At 33.9% G+C, this 21,943-nt stretch overlaps 1 protein-coding gene across 1 annotated transcript; it reads right to left on the bottom strand.

Moving 5' to 3' along the window:
- Positions 1 to 993: 993 nt before the first annotated feature.
- On the bottom strand, positions 994 to 20,628 carry LOC126971654 (pancreatic triacylglycerol lipase-like). Its single transcript, XM_050818029.1, has 7 exons — positions 20,424 to 20,628; positions 20,004 to 20,085; positions 9,842 to 9,990; positions 8,036 to 8,284; positions 7,518 to 7,709; positions 6,733 to 6,904; positions 994 to 3,052 (listed from the first exon to the last, which is right to left on the bottom strand). Exons 1-7 carry the CDS (start codon positions 20,464 to 20,466, stop codon positions 2,956 to 2,958), a joined length of 984 nt encoding a protein of 327 aa, XP_050673986.1. The 5' UTR covers positions 20,467 to 20,628; the 3' UTR covers positions 994 to 2,955.
- Positions 20,629 to 21,943: the final 1,315 nt, after the last annotated feature.

Genomic DNA, 21,943 nt, shown 5'->3' with positions numbered 1-21,943 from the left:
TAATTACTTTTAATCGAGCATCGAGCATAAATGTACTAACCAATTTATAACTTAGGCGTCTCCATTGTAATTCACCAAAAGTAAATTAAATGTAATACCAAGAAAAGTTATTTTTTTGTATTATAAAATCATGCCAGTATAAGACGCCCTTGTTTCAACAGAGACAGCAATACACTCGATCACGGATTACGTATTGGGAAGCCTTCTAGAATACGCCCTCGGGTGACTTAACCGGTCTATCAGACAAGTGACGACTTTATTAGATTTCCATTCCATTCCCAATCTGTGGTATCATTAAGCAAGTCATTTATGTTATAGTAAACTTTACCACACAAACGTTTTTTAACAATTCTTTTGAATAACGTAATACTTTTGTTTTGAACATTTTCTGGGATCTTGTTGTAAAAGCATATACATCGCCCCACAAAAGACTTACTAACTCGACTTAGCCGAGTGCACTGAAACGAAGAACGAGAAGACACTAACTGAAAAATAAATACTTTTATAAATCAGAGAGAAAAAACCATCACATACATCCTCTCCATATCACTGAACCACTTCAACATTTTCATCTTTTAAACTCTCTCTATCTCTTGTTTCATCGCTCTCTATCTCACTCTTTCCTCATTTGTGCGTCACATCAACTTCACAATCACAACGTAATATTCTCATTTGTACAGCATTATTTCTACGTTCATTCTTCATCTACCAAACCCAGCATACCACAACCAACCACAAATACCAACATTTATCAGATTGCCTTTGTCGTTTATTAACATCACTAACAAACATTCAAGAAATTATTGTTAATATGCTGACAAAGCAATAATTACAAAAAAATAACTTTGTTATTTGGACTATTAGGTAGTCGCCTGCAGCACTGTCGCCTATTCAGAAAAATATAAATCGTATAAATTATTCTTTTGATACTAGATATAGATGATATAGATAGTCTCCTTACGTAAACAAAATGATATTGAAATAAAGCACATATTTTATTCTTAACATGTTTAATTTTAGTCCTGTTTTCATTGAACGAAAAGAAAATTTTCATTTACAAACTAACGCTACACTAACGAATGTAAGCTGGATGCAAGATAAACACACACAAATGCTTCAAAATAAACTGTTAAGGCAGCTTAAATATTAATAAACATAATTAGAACGATATTCTAAGGCAAGTTATTATGCCCGTTTATTTCACCTCGAATATATAATTTTAATAATTAATGTTATACCGTTTTGACCGCGACCATTAGACCTCGCCCGGTAATAGTGATTATTGAAGCGACTGTTGCAAGAACCTTCAAATTAAACAAATGGGTCCATATATTTCAAACAAAGCTGTTACGTTTTACTTAAGAAAATTATAATACATTATTTGATATATATTTTTCAGCAGTTTGACTAGAATTGTTCACCTATTAATTATTATTACATAGGACGACAAGGTAAAACATATTAGTAAAAATACTTTAATCCTGGGGACTGAGCCATCGCGTTTGAGGAATCGAGCGGAGGAAACGGGATCGAGAGAAACCAATCTAGGTTACCTCTCTCGTTTAAGATCGCCATAGTTTTAAATCAAAATTAGAAGCAGTTTTAATTTATTACAAACATGAAATAATTTTCTTTACAAAATAACAAAACTATGTCATGTTAAATATTATTGGTAAACATTTAATAATTTTTTGTACACTTTGTGTCTAAATTGAATGATTAACATGGCACCAACTGTTAAAGTTAGGGCACTTTGGTGATTTTTTTCGCAATGTCTATTGAATTCAAATTCAAATATTTTTATTCAAAATAGGATTTAACATTACTTATTGAACGTCAAAGAGAGTTGAAGATAGAATTGTCAAGAAAAAATGAATTTTCTTCTCATATTCTGTACAAATATAATTATTTTTTGTAAAAATAAAAGCTTCATATGAACCGTTAAAAAATGTTTTCAAATATGCGCTATTTTGGCTATTTCTTAGGATAGCGGCCTTACCATTAATGAGGCATTTCATTTCTAAAATTTTACCGCAAAAAGGCTTTTCTGTTTCTCCTCCGCGAATCCAAATTAACACTTATCTGATTTGCTTCTTCTTTTTAAGTTATGTGTGTTACATGTCTAGCTTTTAATTATTGTAGAGAAACCAGTAACAATAATTATATTCATGTAAAAATATATTAACAATGTGAATTTATATTTGTGTGCTTTTTCAATAAAGTAGGTAGGTAAAGGAAGTAGTAGGCGCCGTAGCTAGTGAAATTACTGGGCAAATGAGACTTAACATCTTATGTCTCAAGGTGACGAGCGCAGTTGTAGTGCCACTCAGAAATTTTGGGTATCTCAAGAATCCTGAGCGGCACTGCATTGTAATGGGCAGGGCGTATCAATTACCATGTTTTGCTAGTCTCGTCCCTTATTGTCATGTCAGAAGAACATGTGTAACGGAGACACAGGTATTGTCTTTTATTGTCAAGTCGTTCCTAAACAGTTAGCCACCATCGGACTACGCTTCTTAGTATTTTGAATATTAAAGAACTAATACGCGCACATGGACAAATCAATATAGGTTACGTATTATCGGGCTGTCAATTACTCTGTACGCTGGTATATTATCTACAATGGTAATATAATGGTACACAAACTCATAAACAATATTTAGAACTAAAAAGGAAAGGTTGAACATATTCCGTTGAAATTGACTGAGCTGTAATTGTTATAAGTCACAGTAAGTATTGAATTAACTTAGTAGGTTAAAATTTAATAAATAATAATACTATCAAAATAAATTAATTACTAGTTAATATCACAAACGTTGGTTTACGGGTAAATATTAAAATATTAAAAGTAAGACACCACAATTATAATGTTACTTAACCTTATAAAATTTGTATTTACTTTGTTATTTAAAATTAACGTCGTAAGCTTTATGTCTAGATACCGGTAATAATTTCCTAGTTTTCGTCAGTCTTCGATGTCTTGATTGAGCGAGACGGCCCTAGGGCGTAAGGAGGTTCTGAGTTTGTGTTGAAGAAATAAACTCCGGGTATACTGAAACAAGAGTTAATTATAAATGTATTATTAATTAATAAATATACAGGGTGTTATCGTTAAATGTCACCAGGTTATTATTATTCCTTAACTATAATATATATTAAAAAACTTTAAACTGATATCGAAATAATGTTACCTAATCAATAAAATGACATCAATAACTTTTTTTTATCAAACCAGAAGTATCTAAAGTTTTATTTTATATTAAACTGTCCATTTAGTATGAGATTAACAAGCATAGCGTTGTGTGACAAAATATAATCTACCAATTGTAGGCGATCACGGGGTGTTTCTTAAGTTAACGCGGAAGTACAAGAGGAACTAATGTTTTAAATGAGCTGGTAATGTAAGATGAAAAATAAACATCTATGTGTGCTACTCGGAACACATATTATATACCGGCTGGTTTGTGTGTGTGTGACTTATCTATTGGTATGATAGCACCCACTGCTATCATACCAATAGATGTGTGACTTCCTCGTCTTCTTGGTTATTCTGTAAGTGATTTTTGTTACACAATATTATTGATTACATTTTCAATCTGACTTGGACCATTTCCCGTCAAAAGGTTATTATTCTCTAAGAAATCGTTTAACTGCAATATTAAATTAATCCTTAATCCTAAGTCTTATGAGTCTAATCATGGAGTAGATTGAAAGTTATTTTTTTGTTTTCAGATATTTACTGTGGGAGTTTGTCATTCATCACAATACAATGATTTGATCAATTGTAAGAATAACAAAAGTGAAAGCAGAAATGTGTCGCTGACTGACTTTATTATACGACGACACAGCTTAGTACTTGACAATAATAACTGCGGCACACCAAGTGAATGTTTACACGAAATAATTATATAGTGCATTTGAGGCTAAGTTCGAAACCTTATGACGTAACGAAACTTTTTTTGGGATTAATATAAGTGGGTGATTTACCAATGGAGATAGAAAAGGGAGTTTTATAAGGAAAATAATATGATTTATAAAGTTGATAACTAAATAAGGTAATAATATGGTTTTGGATATATACATCCGTGTTGTCTTGGCGTTCTAAATAATATAAAACCTCGTTGATGCAAGATTTAAGAGAGAAGCTTTATTCACGTGACAGCTAGAACATTCTAGATTTGAAACATGCGCAACAATAAGAGTTTTTTTGAGTACGAGTTCAAGCGTGGAACCGACGCAGTGGAAACAGTTTGTTGTTTGGAGAGGATAAGGTTCCGTAAAGGAAACTTCGACTTGAAGAATTAATGAAAGACCAGAAGGCCAGTAATGCCATTGCAGAAGGTTCTCATGAAATTACCAAGGAATTACTGACGTGCTTTAATGATATAAAATTGAAACCTTAGCAGCAAAACCGAATACTTAATATAGCTCGAAAAATGGGTATCCCATGTTTTAACACACAGACATACAGTGAATGTAGAAATTCTGAGCTTGGATCCTAGGTACGACATTTTAAATTTATAACTTCAGGTCAAACGCCGCAACAACGCTTTCAAGCGAAATTTACCCATAGAAATGTTTTGGTAAAATGTTAAATGGTCACTGTATGATATAATTCACTACAGCTTCCTCTTAACTCAAGAACTTCAAACAGTGAAGGCGAACCTCTCAGTGAGGCCTAACTTTTCAACTGATCTTCACCATTATTGTTCCAAGACAGTGCAAGTCCTCACGAGGATCGAAAGACCATTTAAACGCTACAAGACCCACATTTGATAATCCTATGACATCCTCTGTAATCGCCAAGCCATCGCCTGGACCTTACTGACTACCATTTATTCCTCATTTTGGACTTTAAATGGTAAAATAAGACATTAATGACCCTTTTTACCCTGAGGTTAAAAAGAGATGAGGATGCTTTATTTAATGACTGAAGGCTTTCTAGATTTTAATTAAATAATATTTTTACCTGACAATTTATTTTTTATTTTTAGTAAATACCAAACGCCAATTTCATACTTGAACCTCTTCTATTCGCTAATATTATATAGTAAAGTATATAAGTCAATAACACAGTTACCTACACTTGCCGTCAATATTATTCAGGCGTTTAAGATTTTGGTTTACATTCCGATTCTTATTCAAATGCAAATATTTTTATTCAAAATAGGATTTAAAATCACATAATGAACTTAAAAAACTACCAACCGTTCGAAAAATTGTGCCTCAGACCTGATAAGAATGGGCGCAAGAAACTCAGCGGGCTTGTTTAAAAAATATGGATTACAATGTAATATCGTACAATAAACATGTAAAATTATAGAGCCTAAATTCACAGCCTAAATTCGGTGTCCACTAAATTCACAGTCTGTGCAAATTTTCCATTCGCAGACAAACGTTTTTCACAATTCTTTTAAGTTTTGTAATACAAAGTTTTGTACATTTTCTGGGATCAATCATATTGTTAAACACATCGCCCAATAAAAGACTTTAGCGTTGCCGGCCTCTATATCTGGATCTACTGAACCGATTTTGAAAATTCGACTCAACTGATTAGTTGACATAACAAGTTTATGTTTGTTTCTCGTGTTAACATTATGATTGTCACAGTTTTTAGCAAATTCCTTAATGTGCTTATGAACATAATCAAGAATATATTGAGAAGAAATAGTCAAAATGTTTATTTCTTTCAATTTTTCTCTTGATTTTTGATGACCTAGTTTACAAATATACGATAGAACATAATACTATGAAAATAACTGAAGTTAATTTTTTAATTTTTTAAGCGCATATGCTGCAAAAGCTAAGCCTATTCGCCAATCCTTCAATATGGGGGCCCCATTGCAATTTGGAATCAAGAGTAACGCCAAGAAATATAGCATATTCAACTGGTTTTACCACCTCTCCGTTAATTTTTTTAATGAAAAAGGAGGACTAATGAGCTTACGGGCCATCTGGTGTTAAGTGATCGCCGCCGCCCACATTCTCTTGCAATACCAGAGGAATCACAGGAGTGATGCCGGCCTTTGTATCTATCTGGATCTACTGATAGCCATTTTAAAAATTTTGCTACCATTTATTTGTGAGTGTCATAGATATACTAGATAGGAATTAACCAGAAAAATTAAAAGACTTTCGTACTAGTCGGATTTGTAAAGTACGCTGGAAAAGAAACAGTCGAACAATAAAAATAATTTATATGGCAACACAAAGTTTGCCGAATCAGCTAGTTATATAAATAAAGGAGAAAAAAGTTTCTATGCAAAGATATATTTATGGTTCCGTAAATCCGAAAAAACGGAACCCTGATTGGATCACCTTTCTCTGGGGAACACGAGGAGTTATCGAGTTGACATTAAAATAATATAGTCAAGTCTACATTCTCTTGAAGATGTAAAAAACTGAAACTTTTAAGTTAACGTAAAAAAAGAAATGACCGTTTATGCTGCAAAAATGTATTTTCAGACACTCTAGGGAATAAAAATTTATAGGGTATTCTCCGTTGACTCAGAACTATTAATATTGGCAAGTATTATGCAAGGAAGCGCGGTCCAAATTAATGTGGGATACCGTATGGAAGGGCTTTATAGGCACAAGATTAAACAGATTTTTGTTTATTTTTATGATGTATAGTTTTCAATTTACAAGTATAGGTAGTACCTAGTAATATATAATGAACCCGCGGTGGGTGTGTGCAACTCGCACATGACCGGTTATCTAAATAATACTCACTTTCGGGGAACATATTCACCGAACAGTACTTCTACATCATCGGGTATCAGTCTGCACAAGCCCAACGTGTATGCGATCCAAGAGTAACATTTCACACCATAGAAGCCAGTTGTGGTTATAATTGATTCAGCATAGTACTGTGGAGCTCTCGCGTGGTTGCAACCTGATTTAGCTGAAATTAAAGAAGATTTTATTACCGTCTTAATCTGGTTTTACCCGGATATAAATAGTAATTTATTGATTGATTTAAGCATCGTGTTGCAGGGTCACTTCCCGATAAGTATCTTACATATTATATTTTCACAGTCAAAAATATTTTTACTTGAGTATAGTCCGAATAGGACAATTTAATTAATATATTAAGACGGGGCAACGAACTACTGTTTATAATTAATATAAGATCAGTTATTGTGTTGTTGTCACTGTTTTTATAACTGTGCTATAAGATACAAGATTAGACCTCACTATTGAGACGCCTTCTGGAGTTCCGAGGAGGTGTGCTCCACGCGTTTTGTTTGGTTGTTTAAATTATTTTTTTATATTTAGTCCTATTTTAACAACTAGTTGACCCGACAGACATTGTTCTGTTGATAATAAAAAAAAACTCTTGCGGATGGAATTTTGGAAAATCCGTTCTTAGCTGACCTCTACTCGGTGAAAAGAATATTCCTACCAAATTTCAAGTCTTTAGCTCCAATGGTTCCAGAGATATCGTGATGAGTGACTATATACGTGGAAATCTCTTATATATATATATATATATATATAGATAAGGGGTAACTTACTATAGTTTGCATCTGCTCTGCAACCAGGCTGGCTCCTACCACCATTAGCGTAGAAGTCTATTAAGCCGCTTGTTTCCAGTTTCCCCTTTTCTAAAATATTTGTATGAAGACCGTCCACGAACTTAGCGTCTCCAGCATCTACTTTGCTGTTCTTAGCTGCCGTAGCAAAGAGCGGTAGTGCTGGGTCTAAAGCTGTCAAGTTTTAAAATTTATAAAGCGTTATGTACCAGTGGTATTTTCGGTTTCCATATGCAAATGTAAGTAACAAAATTTTATGAACGATGCGGGACTCGAACCCACGACCTCTCGCGTTCCGTGCGAGAGCACTCGAACGGTTAGCTAACCGTTCGAGTGACATATCGTCATAGAATCTTGTATGCTTTGTTCAACTCTCAGGTCCAACTCGATGCTTATAAGTTAAAATAAAGCAAAAATCTAAATTGTTTATGCGAATAAAAAATGTTTCTTTTTAGAAAAGTATTTATATAGTGCATGTTATTCGCAGCAACCTGTAATACCTGTGATTCGTTCGAGCTGCCCCGACTTCAGATAGTTGGCAATCATTCCTGCGACGTGAGCACCCAGGCTGAAGCCTATCACATGGAAGTCTTTCAATCTCAATCCAAGGTCCACCAGGTGATCGATGAGCTGGGCTGTGCACATTCCCACCAGCTGAGTGTTGTACACGGCTTCGATATAACAGCCCTCCAGGGCAAGTTTATTGTAGTCTAGTGATATGATGTTATAGTTGCAACATTCCAGATATACTGAAATATAACATATAACATAACATAAGACATCATACATATATACTTCGCTCATTACCATGACGTTTTGAACACTGTGCTAAGAACAGAAAAGGATATAAATATTCATTTTATCCCAAATTTCTTAAAATTCATCTTTTATCTTATCTAGTTTCCCTTATCATCAGCCAAAATGAATTTCTGTTTGCTTGAAATTTATATTAAATCGATCAATAGTTTTGACGCGAAAGCGTAGCAAACACATAATTTTACGATATTGGCTACCGACTAGAAAATATACAATTTATGTACTGTACACTTCAATGCAACTTTATAAATGTCAACCTTGATTGTAAACATGGTCAAACTATTATCAGGTTCACTTGGTGGTGTATGATTACCGCCGCCTGTTATGTTAGTTCGACGATTTTACTTTATTGATTACCAGCTGACCTGGCCAACGTTGTTTTGCCATATAAGATATTTTTAGTATTTGACCGTCTTTTCTGTACCTCTACATAAGGGCAAGTGCCCTTTATAGAGGTACTGATCTTCTGATTGATTATTCCTCACACTGAGTCGCAGAGTGACTCTAGTGACAACCCTTCTCGTAAGGTTGATGGAATAGGCATGGTTGGTTATGCAATATGATCTCGATGTAGGTTATTCGTCACAAGTTGACATGTCTTAAGGCAATAATAATATCCCAAACGTAATAATTATTTACGCATCAGTAAATTTACTACTATAAAAAACAAATAAAAAATCACACAATAGCAACTCACAAAACAATTAAATTCTTATATGTGTTGCTACAAATAAGTCCACTCTCATTGGACACAGTATCGTTTTATTTACTAACACAAAAGTTAAGTCTTTTAATTGACGGTAGCGTGAACTTATTTTCACAAAATTGAATTTATTTTATATACAAACACTTAATTGAATTTGTACGAATGAGGGTGGTGAAAAATACTTTTTCGCTATCACACGGCTTTGTAAACGGTAGCTTTAAAACAATTTTGGCTTAAAACTACCTTCAAAAATAACATCAAATAATCCGTAAATCTAAGTCTTACCAAATTATGTGAACTTGAATCCTTTGTTTCACTTCTGATGACGAAGAAAGAGCCTCCGTATTGTTTTTTAAAGGTGCGGTTGGTAATAATAAATTTTAATAGTATGTTATAAAATTTAAGAAAAAAAAATTACTATAAATATTTTATAAAACGTATTTAACCAGTTTGAGAAACAACTTCTTTCTAAATTCTTTATAACCTAATTTAAAAATATCTGGTATAAATAAATTGAAACTTAACTTTACATCCGATTTTAATGTAACAAAGCCTATATTCTGTTTCCAATTATACTCTATCCACATGTAAAATTTACGTGAATAAGATTCGTTTAGTACCTTCAAAGTTATCCGCTAATAATTAGTAAGACAGACGGACAGACTTTAAATAATTCTAAAAATTGCCGATTTGTATGTTAATACTTTTTTTAAGTTACCCCCACTTTTCTATTTTAATACTTTTCTTTCATTGTCAATATCTGCTGTTTTCATAAGATAGATACCTGGTCGAATTTCGGTGTTCGGCGAAAAGTCCCTGTACCCTGTGTAGCCATGGATCAGTACTTTTATCGGAGCATCCAGCACCCACGGCGCATCGAGAAGTGATTTTGAGTCACTAACATTAATTTCTTGTGGATTATTTTGATTTGCTCTGAAAACATTTTATAATTCATTAGATTATAATAAAGTATTGTAAGCCCTCGCCTCTTTTAGGAGTCATATAAGTTTGAGTTGTCTATCTGTTTATCTGTCATACATGGGGCACTCTATAAATTTTGCACATCTAGCTAATCGGAACTATTTGAATTTCGAATGTTATATTTTTTGAAGCGTCGCAATCTTCTTAGTAATTAAAAAAAAAGCAATTGCCGAGAAATCATTTGTCAATTGTTTTTTATCCCAAATCATAGTTCTACCTACGCAACGAAAATGGAATTAAGTCGAAAAGATTTTAGAGCGATGATTTTTATGATTTTAAAAGTTCTCTCTCTCCGCAAGACTGTGCCGCTCGTCTTCAAAATGATTTTGGGAGAGAAGCACCGTGAGGCGAAGGTTTGATTTGATTAATTTAATTTAATTTGAGAGAGGTCAAGTTTTTACATGACGAATTTCCTGTGGCCTTCAACTGCCGTCAACGAAAATAATGTGGCTACTGTTAAGCGGCTAATTGAAAAAACCCGCGGAGTACCTATGAGACAGTTGAAGGACTATTGGGGATTGGTATCAGCCAAATTCAGAAAATTTTACTCGAAGAATTGAAAGTTCGGAAACTTTGTTGTCGTCGTTGTATCCCTCATGAACTGACAGCGGAGCAGAAGCGGGCTCGCGTGGAATGGTGCTCACAGATGCTAATGAAGTACGACCACTGACATTCTAATGCTGTTTATGACATTGTCACAGGAGACGAAACGTGGATTTATTATTTTAAACCCGAAAGAAAACCGCAATCTTGTGAATGGGTGTTTGAAAATGAGAACAGACCAACAAAAGTGAGGCAGGCGAGAAACGTTGGTAAAAAAATTATCGCATTTTATTCTCAGCTACGTCCCATCTGCACAATTTCACCTGAAGATCAAAAGAGTGTTAATATCGAGAGGTATTCTACCATTTGTTTACCCAGGGTGTTATAAAAAGTTCGCGAAAGACGACCAAAAAGCCGCGTTCTTATTCATCATGACAACGCTTCTTCACACACGGTCAACAAAACTAAGCCATTTTTAGTTTCCGAAAAAGTGCCCATCCTACTCATAGCCCCGACCTAGCCTGTGATTTCTATATTTTCTCCAAAATCAAAGATTTGATTCTCATCAAATCTTTGATTCTCATCAAATCTTTGATTTTGACCTCTCGGTTTCACTTTTACCAATTCCGAAGAAGCTGAGGTGATAGCGTTCAATCAGCACGTAGAAAACATGTCTTCAGATCTGTGGTCCTGCTGTTTTAAAAAATGATTCAATCGCATGAAAAAATGTTTAAAATGTAAATGAGAGTATTTTGAAAAGCAATAAACATAATATTTTGGTTATAACATGTTGTTTTTTAAGTTACGCAAAACTTTTAATGTGACCGACATATTTTATGAAATAACTGGACAAAGATACAGATACAGGTCACATGACAGTAGTGATAACGGCCACATATACTTTCACAACTCCAGAGGAATCATAGGATTGGTGCCGATGGGTTTACATGATTTTGTTTTTGATGGTTCATCGTCCTTGACACATCGTGTTAGTAAGTTCATTCCACAATTCGTGGAGTGCAAAAAAAATTCGTTGACGATACATTGTGGAGAATTCCACGGTATACTAGAAGACCGCCAGCCGACCGAAGATGGCGAAAGCCAGTTTTTTTGTTTGAAGACTGGTGTGATTTATGGTGGTTATTAGAATAAGCTAATCATAAACGTGTTTCTTATAAAACGAGACAGTCTTATTATAGGAAATAAAAAAGGACGTACCGCCGAATCTCTAGGAAAGATAATTATTATGTGTCGTCAATACTAATATGTGTTTTTCTAGTGAAATCCTTACGACTTATTCCACATTATACTTTTAATCATCCCGGCATGGACCTTGAGCATTAAATGAAAGTAAGGCAGTTGTGATACCAACGAAATAGCGAAGCTAAATACTCAATAACTCACAAGAAGTGCTCGGGTATAGGACTCAGCCCCGTCCTTCCGCCTCCACCACACACAGGGGATGAGAAAAAAATCGTGGACGATGCCTTGTAGTGGATACTTGGTTCTTAGTATCACTTACCGTGAGATGACAAGACGTGTGTATTGACAACGCAGAAACCTACGCGTTCTTATTTTGACATTTTGCGTTTTATGTTCACCGCTCCACATCAATCTCGGATTTATACCAATATATGTTTTAACACAAACGACTTTAAAAAGTGGGCACGTGCAAGTTCAGCTCTTTTTGGTACCAGGCTCCTTTACACAGGGTGCCGGCTAGATTATGGGTACCACAACGGCGCCTATTTCTGCCGTGAAGCATAAATGTGTAAACATTACAGTGTTTCGGTTTGAAGGGCACGGAAGCGAAGTGAAGGTGGTGAAATTACTGGGCAAATGAGACTAAACATCTTACGTCTCAAGGTGACGTGCTCAGTTGTAGTGCCGCTCAGAACTTTTGGGTTTTTCAAGAATCCTGAGCGGCACTGTATTGTAATGTACAGGACGTATAAATTACCATCAGCTCAACGTCCTGATCGTTTCGTCCCTTATTTTCATAAAAACAACCAGACTGATCAAATGACGAGACCAAGGACGTTGAGTTCTGTTTGCTAGTTGATTGCGGTTAGTTGATAATATAAGATAAAATAAACAGTTGTTTACACAAACTTTGCTATCAATATTTTTGCAGGCGGTAAATACAGCGTTCACACTCTAACAATTAATATGTTATATATGTTGTAGGTATATTGTCAAAGCGTGATATTACAATTTCACTAGTAATATTATAATAAAAAGGAATATTGTTCATTTCTTACAATTTAACTGCCTGGTTTTAGTGACATTGTAATGTAACAGGTACACTATAGTGATATTATGATAAATCTATGTATATTACAAATGAATGCTAAGTTCATGTGAGAATTCGAGCATTCTGATTGGTATTTTTTTTTTGCATACGCACTTTGCAAAACAATAATCGTAAACATTGGAGCGTAAATATAATTTTCCATCTGAAATTATTGTTGAAATTATAATGAACAAGGGCCGATTCATTGTGATTAACAATGTAAATTTGTTTTTGGGACCTACTAGTGAACAATAACCGATTCTCTTAGATAACAATTACTTGATTACACTAATGTATAACTTAAAAATAATGACTATACAATAAATACAAGAAACAGACCAATCAGAGACGGCCTCAAAAACGAGTAAAATTGTCAAAATATAATTGCTTTCCAATAGCACTATAGTGTATTCGTGACATTACAATTTAACTAAAACCAGGCTATTAAATTGTAAGAAATGAAGTTAATTGACAATCTACCGTTTTATAATAATACGGTACGGGCCTCTGGGTCGTCATAACTTTTCCTGTAGAATACATGAAGGTGATCAAATACTTTGTATATTAAATTGTGACGTCACACCCTTAAAAAACAATACTGAGGCTCTTTCTTCATCATCGAAGGTGGGATAAAGGATTCAAGTAAACTTAATTTGGTAAGACTTTAATTTACCGATTAGTCGATAATATTTGTGAAGGTAGTTTTAAAATAAAAAATGAGTGTGTATACTTATGTACACGCGTTAGAAGTTATACTTCTTTGGCGTATGGAAAAATAAATCAAATTTTAACAAATAGTTATGATTAAAGATATTATAAACACTCAGCATTTAAGGTTTATATAAACAAGTATAGATTTTTTTTTTATTAAACAACACGTAAACAAAAATATTTTTTAGATAATAATGTAATAATTTTTAATTAACGATGTAAATAAATTTTATCTACACCCATGCTTTAAATCCTCTATCAAAGATTCTGAAACAGTAAGCTTATTGCCAACATTAAAACACCCAATGTTCTAATAACCATTACATCATCCAAACGAGTGTTGTAATGTTGTAATGAATTTCATAACAACACTCCAATTTTTTTTCGATCCCTTCATGCTCAAGAGTTTTAACAGACAGCCACATTCTTATTGCTCGATGCGTGGTATCTGTATGAATTTCAAAAAAAGAACATTTTCGTTTACGCGCGTTCCACACTACCAGAACGTCGCGCGTCGTAAAAAAAAATAGTAGTTTATTCGAATCCCCGCCATTTTTCTTCCATTTTTTTTATTGTTTTGTTTACAAAAAATGAGCGATTCATTTTAAACGCTGCAAAAGAACATAATATTTAAGTGAATTAAAGTGATTATTGCACTATACAAAATGTAAATTACTACTAAAATAAATAATTCTTTCATTAATAAGTACTTAGTTTATTTGTAGTAATGGATGATATTAGGTTACTACTAGGACTGGCTGTTTTAATGTTAGCAGTAAGCTAACTGTATCAGAATCTTTTAGAGGATTCATATTCTGAGTGTAGATAAAGTATTGTATGCAACTGTTGATAATTAGGTATTAAAAGACGCATGTGATACTATTATCGCACTCGGCTTCGCCTCGTGAGATAAATCCACATTCGTGTTTTAATACCCCTTATTACACAACAGTTGCATAAATAACTAACACATACCGAAAATTAACCTCAAATCTATAAATGCACTCATAACAGTTTATTCAAATCAGTTTTATCACTAATATTCAATATATATATATATATATATATATATATATATATATATATATATATACATATATATATATATATATATAGATATACTAATAATTCATTAGTAAATACTATCACCGTCATATATGAAATTGATTTAATAAAAACACCAAATAATATTTATTTTTTCACACTGTTTAATTGTACACGTGTGATTGTAATTGTAATTGTACACGAAACACGTGTTCTAAATATAAAACTACTAGAATATACAACTTGAACATAGTCATCGATTTTCATGCCACCTAGAACTAACTTCACGATGTAGAATTCAGGTGTCGCGGTCGGTGTGCGCGCGCATCGTAAAAATTCACTCTCATCAATTTTCTCCATCGCGCCAAAAGAAGTATAACTTCAAAAAAAGAGTTTCATATCTACTATTTACAAAGCCGTGTGATAGCGAAAAACAAATTTTCGTCACCCTCAATACGTACAAATTGAATTAAGTGTTATTATTATATACAAATTGAATTGTATATAAATCCAGTATATGAAATTCATTTTTGTAAAAAGAAGTTCACGTTACCGTCAATAATTAAGACTTAGCTTTTGCGTTAGTAATTAATGAGAGTTGCTTTTTTGTGATTTTATTTTCTGTAAATCATAGTTGTAAATTAACTAATGCGTTAGGCTTAGCGTTAAGCAATATGTCCCACGATGCTGAGCATGAGAGAAACTTTAATTATGATGTTTACAGTTGTAATTTGTAATGAATGTTGGTAACATAAAGAAACGAGTGTGCTGCAATGCATAGTGTAGAACAGCATGTGATGTCATGTGATGCATTGCATAGTATTCGCATGATACAGCCAGGCTCAAGCGATGGAAGACCACAGGCGAATGTCCCTTGGCTATGAATCTGTGTATCGGTGACATAGTTGGTGAGATCTTTACATTTACTAGACAGGGATGGGACATTTGGTCAGCTTCGAACGAAAGAGAACATAACGCAACATGACACGATGTTAAACTTCATAGTGTTTACGGTTTAATTGATTTTAATGAAATAAGTTTTAATGATTTTTTTTATTTCATGGATCCTACGGTGTGCCACTGGCTCGGAGTGCTACAAAGTGAAAACTGCATTTACTGCTTAACCTGGCGTGATGCGTAGCGTCTACAGAAGAGGCGTGGAGTTCCAATTTACATACATTACACAGTTGCTCGAACACGTATATCTGGGGAAAGGCTAGACTAATTTTCATGATTTTCAATTTTGTTGGATTTGTGTCCATTCCGAATAGCAAAATAATATTAAAACATTAAAAAGTGGACGAATAAATAAATTACTTTCTCTCTTTTTGATATCTGGATCTACTGAAACGATTTTAATTTTCTTCTTACCAATACAAAGCCACATTTTTGTGAATGTCTTATGCTATATTATATACCTGAAAAATTAAAAGACTTTTTCGTGGTCTTGGTTGTCGGGTTTAAAAAGTAAGTCGGAGAAAAACGGTTGAACACTAAAAATAATTTATATGGCAAAACAACGTTTGCCGGGTCAGTTAGTATATAATATAGTCATATTCACTATTTTTTATTTAGTTTACCAGCTTATTTTCTTACAGATGAAAGGGCCAACAGAATTTAGGCATTCAATCAACTTAATACTGTCACCCATTTCTAAGAATAAAGAATTGACACAGAGATAAGTGAACTTATAAGGGTCCTTTGTTTTAAGTCAATGAAAGGTATGCAATGTATTATGAATAGGAATATGTCTTCGATCACACACGGCCGTGAAACTGTTGAACAGGATTCATTACTAACATATAGAACCTACTACCTACCTACCTACAAAGATATAGGGAAAATATTCAATACATCTAAATATAAAAAAACACAGAATGCTACCCAAATTGGGAACTCCGACAATGTTTGTTTCTGCCAGCAAGAAGTAGTTGGGAGTACCCTAGTGTTTTTTGTTAATGAAAATGAGGTACAAGCAGGATAATGGTAATTGATACGCCCTGCCCATTACAATGCCACTCAAGATTATTGAAAATCCCAAAAATTCTGAGCGGCACCACAACTGCGCTTGTTACCTTGAGACATAATATATTAAGTCTCATTTGCCCGGTAATTTTTTTCAACCCAATAAAACGTCCCAGGCACGTCACGGTAGACCCTGTTGACGACATCACCATCGCGAACGCGGCACCTACACAAACACCGACACAGACACGCACACACCGCCTTCGCAGGCGTAGGCGCGGTCAACCACCGCAAACCACTGGCACTCGTCACTCTGACGATGGCCAGCGGCCCGCAACCTAGATGCACCACACATTCTTTTACCCGAAGAGACGTTAGTCCTCGTGCTGTAAGCGTTTCACTCCACTCACACTCACTCACGGACTGACATACAGCACTTACACAATCACAAACACACTCCACAAACAGACACAAACACAAACATACATGCACACAAACTTTTACACTACTTACAAACATACATACATACACTCATAAACACATACATACACACTTACATACATTACACAAAACATAACCACACTCGCCGGCGAGTGTGTTCTTCTCATCTTTTCATCTTCATCTTCATTCGCTCTCCTTCCCACAAGCACACAGCCGGTCCGAGGTTCGAGTCTCCTTAGGAGACGCCCCGCGACTGTTGTTGCGTAGTCTTTGCGGCCTCTACGGCCCACGTCCTACTTCGCTGTAAAAACCAGGGCTAATAGCATACAGGAGGTTTTAGTCGGTATGGGGCGTCCGCTTACGCGGACACTCGAGTCCGACATATTACGCCCCGTTCCGGGGCGTAAATACGTTAATGTATTTCCTCCTCTCAAAAAAATAAACCGGTAATTTCACTAGCTACGGCGCCCTTCAGACCGAAACACAATAATGCTTACACATTTCTGCTTCACGGCAGAAATAGATGCCGTTGTGGTTCCCATAATCTAGCCGGCATCCTGTGCAAAGGAGCTTCCCACTGGTGGTGGTGCTGTGAGTACCTACTGTACTAATTTTGTGTTTCCGTTTATAAGGTGCCATAGCTGCTGAAATTACTGACTTAACATATTATATCTCAAGATGAGCTGAGAGGCACCACATTCTGGTGGACAGGTTGCATCACTTGTTGATTCACTCGTCACTCGTTACCACAGAACTCCGCTCAACAAACGGATGCATAAAACTGGATGAGCACAAGAATCAAGCCATTCTTGCACCGCATGTGGTCAATGTTGTCACCGAGAACTCTGTTATCTTGATACTACAAACTTGAATTTTATAATTATTTTAAAATGTTTTATGTGTTGATGATATATTTGCTTATTATAATAAAAAGACATTTGTTATTTACGGTGTCTGCGACTGCTGCGCTTCTATCACTTAATATGCTGTTTTTATGACGTTGGTGCATAACATTGTCAAACTTTACATAATATTTATGATAAAAAATACCGTATTCGTAAATATGGATTTAAAATTATGCCAATTCGTTTCGTGCCACTAAAGGTCAAGTTTTGATATTGTGTCGTTATTGAGTGAATAATTTATTAAGTTAATATATTATTTCTGATATTGATTTTTTATTCTCTCTAAGGGTTGTCTGATGATAAGTGATCACCGCTATATTTGCTTACAGTATAAGAGAAGTCAAGACACGGTCATCCGCACCGCAGATAGAATTTCGTTTCTCAGTTTCGTCGTAGGTAGTCACACCAAGGCAATGAATTATCCCATCCAGAATTTTATAATATATAGTTATGTATTATAGCTTTTGTTTATTCGTTCTGGAGTCGCAAGGAATGAATTGGATCCAACGAGTTAAATTTACATTCAGGATATCAGCTCATAATTGATAATTGCCACAATATATATTTCGATATTATATTTTATTCAACAATTTTACGGAATACAGATTCTGAAATCGCCAAGAGTTAAATCCCGACAGTAATATCGATTCATCTATTAACTTTCTCAATCGTCTTGATTTTTGTGAAATATTTTTTCTGCAATCTGATTATTTTACAGCAATTTAATTTACTGAAATTAATCTCACTTTCATATGATGTTGAATGAGTTGAAAATAGAAACTCTTACCCCAAGTTACTCTTTGTCCTACATCTGCTGAATAAAATAAAAAAAAAATCAGTTTCAAAGAATAACCGAAACAAACTAATCGGTAATTGAATCGCGACATATAATTCTTCGAGTGGTAGGCACGGGCACAGGGCACACTCAATTACTGTGATCAGGTTCGTATCACAGTACTTTACCATCACGTTTATTTCATTATTATGTTTTTTTTTTATTATAACTTCTGTATAATCTCAACATAAATATATATCATACGAACCTCTTTATACGCAATCGACAGATTGAAATATAAACGAGCTTCGTGGAGCGTTAAAACTGTGGTAATTGTTTGGCTATCGAGTGGCATTATTAAACTTACAATGTGGGTAATAGATATGATGCTACTAAACCAAACTTTACATATATTATATTATTCATATCTCTTTCCTGGATTGTTTCCCACTATTAAAGCAAATTAAAAGGCATATCCATTTTTTTTACTAATATTAATATCATGTACATATTTATAGTAAAAAACTATTATTTGATATCTCACAAACGTTATTTATATGTGGATAGCGTTCTTATTTCTTTTTAAAGAAGCAATTTGAGACGAATTGCATCAATGAATTCACCCATGCTTGTCAATAAATCAAATATTTAACGCAACGTCAAAATATCCTTTAAAGTTGAAGCAATCAGATTGGGTAAAATATTGCCAATTTATTTTCATTATTACACTGCTATTTTATACTAGAGGTTATATTATATTTAATTTATTATTTATATTTATATTCCCTGATATGCCATTTTAAATGTTTGCCATTGTTTAAATAAGGCAGAACTTACTGCATGTTTATAAGAGTATGTAAGAGCCCATTTACATGAGGCCGATTTGTGTTTTTGACGAATCGTCAATGACGTATTCCGTGTGAATGCGCCCTAAGCTAGGATTAACCCATCAAACATTAAATATTTTATCGATATCACTCCACGTGAGCAAAACTTCGACGACGAATGTTCACAACGACATCTCGTATCGGCCCACGTTTATTATATTATTGAAACGTATTATCGATGGTGAAATCGAGCTTGAAATATTTTCTCTAACAAAAGTCTGTAGGAATTAGACTCCAGTCGAATAGCAGATCTAACGATTGATTGGGCAATCTCAGAAGAGACTATTAATAGCGAGGCAAGTTCTTGACGAATATCACCAGGAATTCCAGCTGTTCTGTCAACGTGTCCTCCCTAACTAGTTTTTGCATAACAATTTTACTATAATAATTTACTATCTTACCTCGTATACAGCCAAAAGGATATATTTTCATTCGGACATTTCAAAGGAGGCTCCACACAAGTAACGGCATATACCCGGGTATCTGTCAAATGAAAACGTGTCTTATTTGTAATTGTAATGTCATTGTGTAATTTTAATCTTACATACAAGTTAAAATACTTTACAATGAAAATAAATACATTTTATTTTATAATACTGATTACGGTTTCACTTTTAAGTTTTGGTGTTAGCTATATATAACGAAATCCATAAAATATATACAATAATGATAATAATGATTTATTAAATATATAAAAAGTACATGTATTGCTACTACTACTGGTTTGATTTTTCATACCTTTGATATATTTTTTGAACACGGTACAGTTATGTTGTATGTTTACTTCATGTATTCTATAAAATTTATGAAATGACACTTACTTCCAACAATAATAATGACCACCAGACAAATGACATTAAACATTGCACCTGAAGACTGATTATTAAACCGACACGCGAGTCACTGTCGCTCGTTTTCAGGTCAAAGACGCAATAGTTTCAAACTGAGGAAATTGAAGGATTCGTGACAGTTTATAGGATGGTCTACTTCACTTTACTGTTTCATAGCGAATGGCAACTGCTACTGCTTTTTACTAGCGTTTTAGTAAATATAAACACGTCCTCGAAATAGGCTGAAAAGGTTCTCCTATCGGATCTACGTCACTCAACAGCAGTTTATGTAAAGACGTGTATAGAAATTTTGATTGCCTGGCAAGTAATATATAAGATACATATAAAATATATACAGGATATAAATAAACCGTAAATAAATTATTTTTGTGACCCCTTGCACTTTGATATTCTTATATCCTTTTGATATACACTATAACATAATGATAATTCTTCATATTAAGATTGTATAATATATTATAAATGTAACATAAATATATTGTGTTCTTTTGGTTTATATAGAACTAGCGGACCCAAAAGACGATGTTCTGTCAATAGAAAAAAAATTCGGGAATAATCAAAGTTTATGAGTGAAAAATTAAACAAAAAAGTTTGTGTAAACTTTTACATTGCCGCTTTATAATTGTCAATTTTTTTAAGTATTAAAATGGATATAGCATGTTATGTTAAGAGACATATGCCATCGGGGACTTGGTGTTAACCTATATAGGATACACAATTCTACCGCATATTATTTTTGTATATCTCTAAAGGCTTAGACAGCGTTTTCGTTGGAAGCTCTCGGCTTATTTTTTCCGACATCTCTCAGAAATATCGTTAATGTATACAAATATGACGTATACTAAAACATAAACTATATACTTACACCTTCCTTGAGAACCACGCTTATTGGTGATATCAACATCAAAATCGGTGCAGTAGTTTATCGTGAATAGACAGACAGACAAACGCGGCTACTTTGTTTTGTATGTACACTATATTTTGTGAGCTTGCTTTAAATTAATAAATAAATCCTTTATTTTGCTAGAAAACATGTAACAATGGGTGTAAATAGTTTTAATGTATCAATGTTATCGGCCATTTCTGGCATGCAAAATTATTATTAACAAAATTCTAATTATTATTATAATTGATTTAACATTAATAAACTCTATATTTTAAGCACTTAGATCAATTTAAATTATGATCATTATTTTTAAATGTCATTATTAAAGACTAGAATTAATATATATTTTAAAGTCAATTTAATTTAACCTAATGTGTCAGCATTTCATTTATGGAATAAAAACATTTATCAATAAGCCATGTAAAAAGATCCTTTTTAAATCGTTGGACGGCTAATACGCGTAAGCTTGGCTTTGTGAGCAATATTATTATAATTTTGTAGTTATCATGTGTATGCTATAGCACGGATCGTTATGCTTACTAAAATGGCAATGCTTGCGGTGGCGTCGTTTGCCGGGCCGTCTCGTTCCCTCAAATATGTGCGA

This window comes from Leptidea sinapis, chromosome 24 (genome assembly GCF_905404315.1).
Source record: "Leptidea sinapis chromosome 24, ilLepSina1.1, whole genome shotgun sequence".
Taxonomy (NCBI): Eukaryota; Metazoa; Arthropoda; class Insecta; order Lepidoptera; family Pieridae; genus Leptidea; species Leptidea sinapis.
This window is presented reverse-complemented; position numbering and strand designations above follow the sequence as displayed.